General features: G+C 44.7%; 1 protein-coding gene across 1 annotated transcript in view; it reads right to left on the bottom strand.

Annotated features, from left to right (window-relative positions):
• The window catches only part of Mmp24 (matrix metallopeptidase 24), a 38,951-nt gene extending 24,585 nt beyond the window's left edge, over window positions 1-14,366 (bottom strand). The window contains exon 1 of the mRNA XM_026383240.2: window positions 14,157-14,366. Within this exon, the coding sequence (XP_026239025.1) occupies window positions 14,157-14,366 (210 nt within the window). The remainder of the gene's footprint in view (window positions 1-14,156) is intronic.
• Window positions 14,367-14,575: the final 209 nt, after the last annotated feature.

Raw genomic sequence — 14,575 nt, 5'->3', positions numbered from 1 at the left:
TCAAATGACAGTATGGAAGCCAAGGAACAGGGCACTGACCAAGCTGGTGAGGTGTGGGGAGAAAAAGTGTGTGTGTGTGTGTGTGTGTGTGTGTGTGTTTATTAGAGGGTAGGAAGCCAAGAAATATGATCGGGGACCAAAACAATTCTAGTTTCCTCTGCTTACCTGTTTCTGCCACTCACTTGCTCTGTGTCCTAGCAATTCTCTGACTTCTCTGGACAGAAGCCCCCGAGGTTGAAGCAAGTGTTCTACACCCCATTCATACCAGTTCCCAAACATTCCTTGCCCTTTCACACTCTCAGACTCTTCCTGCTGTCTCTTTTTGGTACTGGCGATTTAACCCAGGGGTGTTTTACCACTGAGCTACATCCCCAGTCCTTTTTATTTATTTGTTTATTATTTTGAGAAAGGATCTTGCTAAATTGCTGAGGCTGGCCTCAACCTTGCAATCCTCCTGCCTCAGCCTCCCAAATTGATGGGATTACAGGGGTGCACCACCAAAGCCAATTCTCTTTTTTTTTTTAAATTTATTTATTCTTTTTTTAAATTGATTGTTCAAAACATTACATAGCTCATGATATATCATCTTTCATACATTTGACTCAAATTGGGTTTTGAACTCCCATTTTTACCCCAAATACAGATTGCAGAATCACATCTGTTACATATTCACATTTTTACATAATGGCATATTAGTGACTGTTGTATTCTGCTACCTTTCCTATCCCCTACTATCCCCCCTCCCCTCCCCTCCTCTCCCATCTTCCCTCTCTACCTCCTCTGCTGTTGTTCAATTCTCTCCCTTTTTTTCCCCTCCCCCTTGCCCCTCATAACCTCTTATAATTTTATGTATCATTGAAGGTCTCCTACCATTTCCATATGCTTAAAGCCAATTCTCTTTATCCATGTTAGCAAATTCCTCCTTATCCTTCAAGTCCTAGCTTGTGTCAACTCCTGTATTAAACTCTCCTTAATTCTCCCTTACAGAGGTAGTGGGTAACCTTCCCTCATTCTGCCTTGCTTTGTGTACACCACTGTTAACACAACGATTACATGTCTCATACCTATTCATTGATGTCTATTTTCCCCTGCTAGATTAAGTTACAGGAGAACACAGAATGTGTCATATATATATATATATATATATATATATATAGATATAGATAGATATAGATATAGATATATAGATATAGATAGATATATAGATATAGATATAGTATTTGCTACAACATTTAGTGCAGTGGCTGGCACAATAAATAATCGCTGAGTTCATGAATGAATAAATGAATGAATGAACAGTTGGGCTGGGAGGCACTGTTGGGTATCAAGGAAGGATTTCATCTTGGGAAGGCTTAATGAGTAACACACATGAAAGCACCACGCATAATTCCTCATGTCTATTAGAGGTTGAAAAATCATTTGCTGAGTTTCAACCTATTGTGGTTTGACTTCTTTGCTTGATGATGCAATAGGCTCCATTGTCCCATTTGAAAAAAGATAAAAATCTACTAAAGGAAGAGAGTCTTATTCAGTTTCAAACAGAATGACCTACCATTTGTCTTTTTACACCTGGATCCATTAATCAATCCCCGGCTGCACAAGTCTAACCTTGACAGCTCAGTTAACCAACTCTAAGATGTCTGTCACCCTCTAAGTGCTGAAAGAGGTGTAAACCCAGAGGAAAGTGAGAAGAATCTCAGACTGCAAGCAGGGACCAAAATAGCTGGGCTGAAGAGGGCGTGGAGATGGAAGGCTAAACTCTGATTGGCCGGCTAACCAGAAAGCGGGATTTTGGTCCCTGAGAAGTCAAAGCTAAGATATTCGGAAGTAGTGGCAGGAAAGGGGAGAGCAGACAATAACAAAGAGAAGGGAAAAAATAAATAAAAAGGAAGAAAGAAAGAAAGAAACGTAGACAGAAGAGGGAAGAGAGTGGCAGACAGCAGAGGCAGTGGTGAGATTAGAAGTGGCAGTGGGGGTGGCAAGAAGCAGATCCCTGGCAGTGCCAAGGAGTGCACTTGGAAAACAGAGATGCCCAGGCGAGGCGGGTGGGGGGCAGTTGGATTACTTAATGCAGGTGGTCTCCAGGAGCATTAGAGCAACACCTGGGTGACCACAGAGCCTGGAGACAGAGCGGGGAGAGTGATTGGGATCAGATGTTTGTAGTTGATGGGATTAGCAGAAAGACCAGAGGTGAAGTCCACGAAGGAGCAGGCAATAGGGTGTCGAATTTGGAAGCACGGGCTGGAAGGAAGAAGTATAGAAGGCTCCGAGAAAAGAGTCTGGGCAACCAAGATCATAGTCTAAGGTGATAATGTGAGAAACAGCGATAAGGAACTGGCCTCAGCACACACAGGGGTTTCAAGTCCTGTTCCAGAGGTTTACCTGTAGAGGACAGTGACAACTGGAACTTGACTAAGAGAGGACAGCCAGGAGAGCAAGGAAACCAGGAACCCTGTCCCGCAAAGGCAGATGGGGGATATTTAGGCTGGAAGAGGGAGGACTGCATGAAAAAGAATACGAACATGAAGGAGCTCTATCTGTTCTGCTGGTACAGAGAGCAAAACTCAGACCAGAATGAGAAACTGCAGGACACAGATCTTGAGTCATTGCAAGAAACAACTTTTTAGAAGTCAGAGATGTTCTAATTATATTAACAATAATGATAGCTATGATTATCAGAGTGACCACTGTGTACTTGGCATTGCTCTAGGCACACAAGAATGCAACAACCCCATGAGGTAGAAATGATGGTCCCCAATTTGCAGATGAGGAAACTGAGGTTTAGACAGATTCAATGATTACCCAGAGCCATGAAATTCATCAGTGGAAGGATTGAGGCATTCCCCACTGTCAGACTGCTGGGACTTCTTTACTCTTAAAGTCCTAAATCTTATCTTAGATCACAGTGATCCAAATACCCTTATGCTTTGGTTTCTACATCAGAGTATGGCACCATTGCCTACCCAGTTATCCAAACCAGAAGCCTCATAAGACCCATGACTCCTCCCTTTCCTTCACTGCCCATATTCATTGTTTTATCAAAGAACTGTTGATTCCACCTCCTAAACATCAAATTGGCTTATTTCTGTACATTGATTCATTTAATAAGTATTTCTTGAGGACCTACTATATGCCAGTTACTGTGTGCTAGGGCTACAACAGTGAACAAAATGTTCAATTAAGCTGGGCGTGGTGGTGCATGCCTGTAATTTCAGTAGCTCAGGAGTCTGAGGCAAGAGGATCGTGAGTTCAAAGCCAGCCTCAGCAACGACAAGGCACGAAGCAACTCAGTGAGAAATTAGGAATTATTTAGAAATAATATAAAATAAAATAATAATAAAATAAAATAGTGAGAAATTATTTAGAAACCCACTCTGTTTCTAAATAACTTACAAAATAGGGCTGGAGATGTGGCTCAGGGATCGAGTGCCCCTGAGTTCCATCCCTAGGACCTGCCTACTCCCCCCAAAAATTACTTTCTAGTTGCATTTAGTGGAAGAACCTTATGATAATAAGTTCTATGAAGAATAAAGAGATAGTGATGGGACAGCTATTTTATAGAAGATGGTCAAGGAAGGTCTCTTTGACATTTAAGCAAGAGAGGAGGTGAGGGAGTGGTTTATGCAGTTACTAGGAAAAGAGTTTTCCAGGAAGAGGGAACAGTAACTGTAAATATCCTCCAAGGGAATTCAAGGGCATCAAAAGTTTTTCATCTATTTTGTCAAGAGCCTTAGATATTTGGTCCCTGACTCTCTGCAGCCTCTTTTACAATTCTCCGCTGAATGTCCTGTGTATTCTAGTTCTTCCAGACCCTTCCAGACCCTTCTGGCTAGATCACTCTCCCTCTCTCTGAGGAAGCCTGCCTTGACCCCTTAAATCTACACCAGGAATTCCTCCTCCATCCCTTGTCTGCCCCCCATCCTTCTTCTTATGACAATCCTTACAACACTATGTTGTAATCACGTGGGAATTACTTGCCTCCTCTTGACTGTAAATGCATGAGGACAGGAATCATTCCTGTCCTCCTTATCACTGTAACCCCAACATCTAGTACAGGCCCTGGCAGAGCCACGAAGAAATGGATGCATTATGTTCATTATCACCCATAATTTCCTAAGGCAGGAAGTACAATATTCATTTAGAAAGTCTTCTGTTAACCTTGGCTCCATGTCCAGGCCCTGTCCTCTGTGCCTCATCTCTGCTGTCATCTCTAGGTCCCTCACCTGTCCATCTCCATGGCCAATCCTCACTTTGGCAAATGGCCCATTAGCAGCTTCAACTCCAACATTAAGAGTCTACTGTGTTGCTGTGTACTGGCAAGACCATTCTTTCCCATCCATTGCTTTATTAGCTTAGTCCTTACAATTGGGTTTTGGCCTCAGTATATCCAGTGCTCAAGTCCAAAACTGAGATTGCTGTGACATTAAAACTGAGATTGCTGTGACACTAATCTATTTCTCAGGGTCTCAAATTCCCTGCCCAGTTCTCCAGAGTGTGAGACAGAATTCCCTATGCATCTGGGAGCTGGAGGGGATCCTATATGAAGAGTCAGTTCACTTGAGACCAAGATACTACCACATATCAAAATTGCCTAACTTTTCCAGTGGCATTCCCTTGGGCAAATGACCTAACTTCTCTCAGCAACGCATTCCTCATCTGTTAAGCAGGATGATGAAAGCAGTGTTGTCAGGATTCAGTGAGAGGATGCACTGTGGTAGGTAAAATAATGGCCCTTCAAAGATGTTCACATTCTAATCCCACAAACCTGTGAATATGTCACTTTACATGGCAAAAGAAACTTTACAGATGTGATTAAGTTAAGACCTTTAGATGGGGGATTATCCCAGATTATCCAGGTGGGTCTAATGGAATCACAAGTCTTTATAAGAGGGAGGCAGAGGGTCAGAGTAAGAGAAGGAGATGTGATAATAGGAGCAGAGGTTGGAGTAATGCCACTGATGGAAAAGGGTTCCAATCCAAGGAATGTGGTTAGCTTCTGGAAACCAGAAAAGAAAGGATTCTCCCCAGAGCCTCCAGAAGCAACGGCTTTGCCAACACCTTGATTTTAGTCCTATAACACCCATTTTGGATTTATGACCTTTATTTGTGTTTCTTTTGTTGTTGTCTGCAGTGCTGGGGATGGAGCCAGGGCCTTGTGCATGCTAGGCAAGTGCCCTACTTTGAGCTGCCCTCCCAGCTTGGGGTTTTGTTGTCGTTGTTGTTGTTTTGTTTGTACTGGGGATTGAGTCCAAGGCACTTTACCACTGAGCTCCATCACCAGCCCTTTTTAATTTTTATGTTGAGACAGGGTCCAACTAAGTTGTTTAGGGCTTTGATAAAGTTGCTGAGGCTGAGTTTGAATTAGCAATCCTCCTGCCTCGGCCTCCCTCATGCTTGGAAGTGTGTGCCACTGCAGCTGGCCCAGTTTTGTGGTTTTAAGACACTAAATTTGGGGTAATTTGTATAGCAACAATAGGAAACTAATACAGGCACATAAAGCATTGAACAGAAATGTTCTTGTTCCTACAGTCCTCACAATAGACTACCACCTTTGGTCATTGCTTCCAGACCAAATCACTGGTCTCTCTGGGACTCCTTAGAAATTGGCACTGTTTCTGGGTCCTTCTGACTGCTGTCCCACTAAAATCCTGGTTTTTCCCCTACCCTGACAACCAAGGTCCCAATCTTGCTGCTGAGCTCAACCTGAGTTATGGCTCTTTCAAAAATTGCATCCTGAAGGCATAACCATTCAGGGATCTAGGAAATGCACTGGTCAATAATACTTAGAAATCATGTAATTTAACATGCTTATTTTGCAGAAGAGTAAAATAAAGCTCAGGAAGGGGAAATGTCTTGTTCAAAATTGCAGAACAAGTTGGCAGGGGAGCCAGAAATGGAGCCCAGTGTCCCTGCCTCCCAGAGAGGGTTCTTTCTGTCATGCTATACCCCCCACACTAGCTCTGGTTTGCTTCCAAATGCTGTTTCTTTCTTTCTTTTTTTTTTTTTCTTCTTCTTCACTTCCAGCCAGTCTAAAAAGGGCCCTCAGGATCGCCCACAATGCCCAGCTTAGCTTCTTGACAAACACCTTAATGGCGCAGCATTGCCTGTTGGCTGCCATCGGCTCTTGAGTGGGTGGTAAGTGCACTAGCGGGAATTCCCTGGCGCTCCGCACGATGTCCTTGGCCCAATACCAGGAGGCCACCACAAGCCAGACAATCACCAGGACCGGGAAGGTGGCACATTTGGGGTTTTGGGTCAGCAATGGGATGTCCGAGTTTTCCAATTCTGGGGAGGCCTCTGCCCAAGGCCAGAAGTGTGGCTATGCTCTCATTCACTCTGAGAAATCTTCCTTCTAATGGTCTTCCTTGCCTTTTCCAATACCCTTCCGTCTCTTGGGCTTAACTTAGTGATGAATTAAGAAAGGGGAAGAAGACAGACAAAGCCCAGCAGTCAGGCCTCAGCCCCTCCCCCCATCCTTTTCCCCCAGCTCCAATATAGGGATTGAACTCAAGGGTGCTCTACCACTGAGCTACATCCCCAGCCTTTTTATTTTTTATTTTGAGATGGGGTCTTCATTAGTTGTCCAGGATGGTCTCAAACTTGGGATTCTCCTGTTTCAGTCTTCTGAGCAACTGTGATTACAGGCATGCACCCCTGTACCCAATTTGGCCTCAGTTTCTTAACCGTAATAAGATAGCTGACTAGATGGCCTCTAATTAATTACAGAAGTTTCATTATTTTAGCTTAGGTGGACTGAGTATGAAGCTGATCTTCTAATTCCTCACTGGTAGTTGCAAAGGCCAAGTTCATGAGCACAGCCCTCACTTTTTTGCCTACCCCAAGTTTCCCATATTTGGTATATAACATCTATCGTGTTGCCCGGACACATCCTTCATGTGTACTTCTGTGTCTTTATTCCATTCTCTCCCTCTAGAATGCCTTTCTCACATGTATTCTGGCCTAATCCTGATGAACTCTTAGATACCCTCACATGTACTTCAAATGCCACTTCATGGGGAAGGGCTCTCTGTCCCAGGTTAAATGGAATTTCTCTGTGCTCCCAATGGCATTCTCACATCCCTCATTTATGGCACATGTCAGATTACATTATAAATAATGCTTTTTATGCCTGCTGTCCCCATTGAACTCTTCCTCATGGAGCTTACAGCCTGGTGGGCAGATGGATATGAAAATATTAAGCATTTCATTGCCACTGTGATAAGTGGAATGAAAGAAAAGGACAAGATACAAGATGTGACGTCAGAGGTGGCCTCCCTGAGGACATGACATCTCAGTCGAGACCTGTGAATGAACAGAAGAGGCTAAGTGAAAGCCAAAGAATCAGCATTTTAGGAAAGAGCATCTTATTCAATTCCTGAAAGGGAAGGAGCCTGCATATTAGAAAAAGAGAAATAAGGCCAGGGTGATTAGAGTCTAGTGACCAGCAGGGAGAGTGGGTGGAATAAAAGGAAGCCAGAGAGTAGGAAGGACTTTCATGGGGCGCCTCGTAGGCCATATGTAACAGCCTGGTGGGCACTGGCTTCAAGGGCATCTGTAATATTGTTCTTTCTACTTTCATGTGCATTTGAAATTTTCCCATAATAAAAATCACTAGACTACTACTACAGCCGGTACTTTAGCCTTTGTCCTAAAAGCCATTTTAAGTAAGATAAGGGTGGGGTAACATAGAATTTTTGATATGTTTTAAATTTTTGTTATTATTGGAGATTTCAAGCATTCAGAAAAACAAAAATAATAAAACAAACACTAGATAATCAACAGCCAGCTTTGTCAGATACTAGTTTTATGATATTGGCTTTAGATATAACGGACCCCCCCCCCCGCCCGTGTAAGACTTATTTTTAAAAGGTCCCTCTAGATCCTGCATAAGAGGGATTACAGGAGGGCAAGAGAGCTGATCAGGTGGGAAGTTTTTGAAGTCCAGATGACAGAGGACCTAAGTTTAGTCTAAAGAAGGCAGTGGAGGTGGAGACAAGTGAACATAGTAAAGATCCACTCTGCAGGTGGAATTGCTGGGGTGTGGCAATGGCTCTGAGGCAGAGGAGGAGAGAAAGAGGTGAAAGATGATTCCTGTTTTGGGGGTATCTAAGTGTGGCATAGAATCAAATATTTAAATTGTTGCTAACAAAAGTTTAATAATGCCTTGCTTTTTCTCCTTACTTTGTTATAACAACATGTATAATCTTTGGGAAAATATTATTATTATTTTTCCATCTACACACACACAACACACATAGATATACAAATATGTATATTTACACAAACAGATGATTTGCTATTAGCCTTTGTATCTCTAAAGCCTAAGTCAAAGTTAGCTTTTTTCTTCCTTTTTTGTTTTGTTTTTGGTAGTGCTAATATTGAACCCAAGGTCTCACACCTGCTCACAGCATTCTACCACTATGCTACACCCTCAACTCCCTTTTTAGTTTATTTTATTTTGAATCAGGGATTGCCAAGTTGTTGAGACTGGCCTCAGATTTGCAATACTTCTCCCCCAGGCTTATGAGCAGCTGGGATTACAGAAGTGCACCACTACACCTGGCTCAGAGTCGCCTTTGAAAGCAAAAGCATGCTGTAATGAGGAGGTAAAACTAGTGAAGAACTTGAATGAATATATCCAGGAGTTCAAAGACACAAAGTGATTGATTCCAAAACCTTTAAACAAGAACTGGGGATATAGTTCAGTGGTAGAACATTTGCCTAGCATGCATGAGGCCCTGGGTTGGACCCTTGTACTATAAAACAAACAAAACTTCTCGAGGAGGAGAGCCAGAGCCAGAACTCATACCTTCATTCACATACCATTCCCTAAAATGGGTACTCAGGTCTCAGTTGTGTTAAGAAAGCCTAAAACACATAGAGCAGGAATAAGCACTCAGAACAAGTCTAGTCCTGCCCTTCCTCAGCACTTTCTGAGCAGGTTGCTTCTCTGCTCAGAAACCTTTAATGACTCCCCTCAGCCTTTGGACAAAAGCCAATTTTACAATCTGCTCTCAGCCTCTCTTTCCAGCCTCTTCTCCTACATGCTCTTACTGGAAATGGCAAGCAAGTCAATTCTCCAGGCACATCCAGTTACCCACTGTTCCCGAAACATGCCATGAGCTTGTGTGGAGACATGCTTCATGCTTTCCCTTCTGTTTGGACTGCTCGCTCACCATTCTCCATCTTTCTCCTCCCTCAACAGTTCATCTTAGATGCCACTTCCTTTCTGAAGCATTGACTGCCTCAACCTCAGCTGGAGAAACCTCACCCCTCCCTTTTTAGTGTTTCCCTACACCTTATTTATATCATTAGCATGCATTAATTTATTCTTCAAAAAAGCTACTGACTCTTGTGCACCAAGCACTATTCAGAGAAGTTGGTAAGAGATACAGACAATAAAATTAATTTAAAAATACTTATCACACATCCTGAAGGTGTCAGGCACAGAGAAGACAATGGACACAGAGTGTCTCTCCTTTTTGGAGTTCAAATGATACCATATTAAAAGGTTAGGCATTTCCTAAGATTAGTCTCTGTGGTACAATTATACTTCTTTCAAGAACTAGAAAATGCTGGTTAAAAGGCCATGCCAATAATTCAGGACTGGACAGTTTAGTATAAAGGGGAAAGCACTGAGCCCAAGGACAGAAAATAAGCTTCTGGTGTTCAGTTTACTGTTTATTAGCCACATGTGGGTCCCTGGACAAGCTGATGGGAAAGGCACATCATCTCTCCACTTCTGTTTACTCATCTATAAGATGAGGACATCCTCCCTAACTCACAGGTTGTTATTGCAAACACACACACACACACACACACACACACACACACACACACACAAGCATTTGGGAAGTGCAGAGCACTTTACAGACACAAGGGGCTATTAAAGGAACAGGAAAACCCCACCATAATAAGAAAAAATAAATTAAAAGCATAGCAGACTAGGTTCAGCTTATGTAAAATGAACTTCCAAACAGATTTTCCCCCCCCAGATATAATGAGGGCTATGATCACACTGAAAGAATTTTGGGGCTCGGAAATATGTTAGTGCTTCTTAGTAGGTCTACTGGACCCTCTAATCATTGGACTTTACCTACTTGACTATAGGTGCAAACCAAAGAATGGTCTCCATTTGCCCAGAGCCAATCATTCAAAACCAATCTTAATGGCTAGACTCCATTATGCCCTGGGCCTTGGCGCCTCACTGTCTTACTCATGCGGCTGGGACTCTTTCTGCCTGTTCTGACCCTCGTTAGAATCATATTGGAACCTAGGAAGGCCAAACACACACATAAGCAACAACAAAAATTTGAGTGGCATTCTCCCCAGCTAAAAATAAGAAAAGGGGTGATTTAAATAAATCAAAGGCAGGAGCCAATTGAGAGAATTGGTAGGACCCCACAATGAACAAAATATAAAAGAAACAACAAGAAAACAGACTGAATCACTTTTTTTTTGTATTTGTAATGAAAGATTCAAGTTATGAAATCAACAAAGATAATGAAAAATTCTTTCAATTTAGAAGGCAGGAGACCAGGGAAAAGTTCAGGTTCCAAATCACCTACTATAAAGGTTTGTGCCCTTAGGTGCCTCATTTAAGGCAATTCAAGAAGTATCTATTAAGTGCTACTGTGTGCTTACTTGGTGATCCCTAGGGTAATGGCTATCTCTCGAATCCTCTCTATTGCGTGTCCCTATCATTAGATGACATCCTACCTAAAGAGTTATGAAGGAACTCAAGGGTTAAATTGTGGAATTACTGCCTGAAAGAATAACCTCTATTTCCACTGAAAGAAGGTCAAGCAATGGGTCTCATCTTAGGAAGGATTTTAGAAGGGACCTTGAGACCTGCATGTCCATGAGTGCATATTTCAGATCCGTGAAATTTCCGGACATAAAGACTAAAGAGTAGGCCGGGTGCAGTGGCGCACGCCTGTAATCCCAGCAGTTTGGGAGGTTGAGGCAGGAGTATCGCGAGTTCAAAGCCAGCCTCAGCAATGGCAAGGTGCTAAGCAACTCAGTGAGACCCTGTCTCTAAATAAAATACAAAATAGGGCTGGGGATGTGGCTCAGTGGTCAAGTGCCCCTGAGTTCAATCCCTGGTACCCCCAAATAAATAAATAGAAGACTAAAGAGTAGAATCACTGAATGTTCACTGAATGTTTAGTGGTGAGCCTTGAGGGTTGGGGACTATGTTAGATCCATAAACAAAAAGTGTCTTTATTTTTGGTGGTGGGGGGAGGCCTTGCCAAAGAATCATAACTCATCTCTCTCAAATAATGTTTAAGTTTTTTAAAAAATTAAATGACACAATGGCTGGAACTGCCTCAAAGTGTTCCCCTGAGAAGAAAGAAATAATGGATGCCTAGAGACGTGAGAGAGAGTTTCCTGGAAAGGCAGGGCGTGAGCTGGAACTTTTATGGTTTGTTGGGTGGGAGTGCAGCAGTGAACACGTGACTATGTCCAGAGAAACGTGGGTAGCTTTCTCAGGATAAAGAAGAGAAAAGCTAAGCTGGGGCAGGGATGCATATCGATATGCAGTGGGAAGGATAGCCTGCTAATGGGGAAGGAGGGTGCAGTCAGACTTCAGGGGCCTTAAAGACAGAAAGAGGAATAAGCAACTTTATCTGCTGGCTGAAAAGCAACAATATTTCTATAAGGTTTCAATCACATGACCTGCTAGTCTTCAAGGAAGGGATAGTTAGGCAAAAATTGTTGAAAGAAACAGTGAATATAGTGTGCCTGTCTTTCAGAAAGTTTTGCACAATGCATTAGACAATTTAAAAGGAATGGTATGAAAAGAAGGGTAGTGTTTTCATCATGGCTTAAGAACTCAGACATAGGAAACAACAGATGGAAATAAATGGCCACTTCTCTAAGTGGAAGAGTGAAGGTGGTCCCAAGAGACCATGCCAGGACCTGTCTGATTTAAATTTTTTATAAATAATCCAGAAGAAGTAGAGCCAAGTGAAAATTTCAGGAGTGCAGATCATATGAAGTCCTTTCAGATAGGAAAATGCTATGTTGAAGGAGAGGAGAGGGAGGAAAAGAGAGTGAGTGGGCTGCAAAATGGCAGCTGAACGTCAAGGTGGGGAAATGTAAGGTGATGCACTCTGATAAAAATAATCCACATACATGGTGTCGTGTTCCAGGCTATCAGCTTTGACCCAGGAAAGGGATCAGGGAGCTATTGCACAATGTTTCCTAAAGGCAGTGGCCTAATATGTTAAGGTCAGGGCAGTGCAGAGACGAGCAGAAGCAGGACAGACCTGGAAACCAAAGGGGAAAAAAAATCATTCTTTCTTTAGGCAAAACCATAGGGTCCTACAATGGTCAGGTTGAAAATTAAGACCCCAAAACATCCAGAAAGGGAAACTAAAATGACCTAGAGGATAAAGATGGCTATTCTGGGGGATGGTGTGTCATAATGGGGAAACTTAAGTTTGAAAATGAAAAGGCTAAGAGAGGTGGAATAATCAAAGCTTGTAAAATTGGTAAGTAAACATAACCTTTTCTCCAAATCCTGAAATATTTAAATGAATTGCCTCCTCTTAATGCTTAAAATGCCATGGGAATAAAAAGGTTTCAGAGTTGAGATCAACCAATCCTATCTCTTTGTGTGAAAATCAAGTGAAAATCAAGCCTAGAGAGAGCAGGGAAATGGCTCAAGGTCACAGAAACCACCAGGGGCCAAGGTCCTGATTAGAGCCCAGGGCTCTTAAATCCTGGGTCAGTGTCTTTCTACTTCACCCTGTGCATTCAGGGAGTCTAAGGGAGCCTTACTTTTTCTATGTGAACTCATTACTTTGATGTGTGATAAAGCTAATACCCAAACAAACTAGGGAAAGTTTTCACCAAAAGTCAGCCAGGAAGTATAAAATCTTTGGAAGCTGTCATCTGGGGCTTTCTTTCTTTTTTCTTTTTTTGAGAATCTGAAGAAATCTAGGGATTCTCTCCTAGAAAAACACATACTTGCACACACAAACACAAATTTGCACAGACTTTCAGGGAATATATCCCTTTGGGTCCCATGCCCAATTTACTGCTGTTTCAGCAGATTGTCCTGAACAAGCAGACTGCCTGCTTCAACACGGACTCTCTTTCTCTTGGGATAATTCAGACAATCACTGATTTTCCTTAGCAAAATTCCCAAGTCTCAACATTGTCTTTAGGATTGCAGACCTCCAGGTTGGAAGAGAACAGAGAAATAACAGTCCAACTGCCCCTCTTCCCATGTGATACAGAATAATGTCAGGGTTAAATATAAGGAGACTAGAGTCAGCCAACTCCATCACCCACTAGCTGTGTGACCTTGGGCAAATTACTTAAGCTCTCTGGGTCTATATTCTCAGCTGTAAAATGGGGATAATAATTGCAACTATCTCATAGAGTAGTTATGAGGACTAAATGAGCTAATTAATATAAAACAGTACCAGTCTTGGCCCATAATGAGTATTCAGTAAATGCTAGCTGGCATTATTGTTATTATTATGCATGTATCCATGCAGGTATTATGCATGCATCCATCCAATCCCTCTCGGAGCTTCTGCTTGCACATGCCAGTGATGAGCAGCTCACCGCCTCCTATGTTGGCTGAGCAGCTCCAATTGTTAAAAACTTCTTCCCATATTAAGACGAAATTTGCCTTCTTGCAACCCCACCCCCACCCCTATTTGCCTTAGTTCTGTCCTGTGTGGCCACGCAGAGCAAGTCCATCCTGCCTCCACCTGACAGCCCTTCAAATATGAAGACAGCGAAGAGTCCTTCTTCCGCCCTCCCCCTCCCCCTTCTCCAGCTTGAACATCCTCGGTTTCTTCTCCCAACCCACAACAGACTGGCTGCGCTTACTATTTACTCCGAGGCGTTGTACGGTTTCCCTCACACACAGTCATGCAGGCCACACACCCCACCGCCACCAAAACAATCCCGACCCTCCTGCTCCGCCCCCGCCCGCTGCCCCTGTCCGCGGTGCTGAACAACTCCCAGCCCGGGCGGCCCTCGGCGCGGCCCTCCCCAGCTCCCGCCTGGGCCGCGGGCCCGGCCCCCAGGCGCTGACCCCCGGCGGCCAGCGCGGCCCAGACCCGGCCCGGCGACGCCCCCTGCCCTGCCCGAAGGCCCCGAGCCCGCGCCCCGGCCCGGCGCGCCAGCCCCACCTGCCCAGCGAAGGGCGCCTCCGCCTTGGCCGCACGCGCCGCCGCCACCGCCGCCCGGTCCCTGGCCCCAGCCGCCGCCCGCGCGGCACCCGGGAGGCAGCAGAGCGCGGGCAGCAGCAGCAGCAGCCGCCCGGGCGCCCGCCAGCAGCTCCAGCGCGGGGCCTGGCCGGGCGGCGGCGGCGGCCCCGGCGCGCCCCGGCTCCTCGGCATCCCGGCGGCGGGGCCCGGCCGCCCGGCTGCGATGGCGGCGGCGGCGGCGGCGGCTCCGGCCGGGTCCTCCCGCTGCAGCCGCTGCGGAGCCGCCGAGTCACGGCGCCGCGGACACGCGCCCGGCCCGCCTGCCTTCGCCGCCGCCGCCGCCTCGGCCGCCAGCGCGCCCCCGCCTCCGCGCGCCCCGCCCCGGCGGGGGGCGGCCGGGG

The sequence above is a fragment of the Urocitellus parryii genome, chromosome 6, assembly GCF_045843805.1.
Source record: "Urocitellus parryii isolate mUroPar1 chromosome 6, mUroPar1.hap1, whole genome shotgun sequence".
NCBI lineage: Eukaryota > Metazoa > Chordata > Mammalia > Rodentia > Sciuridae > Urocitellus > Urocitellus parryii.
This window is presented reverse-complemented; position numbering and strand designations above follow the sequence as displayed.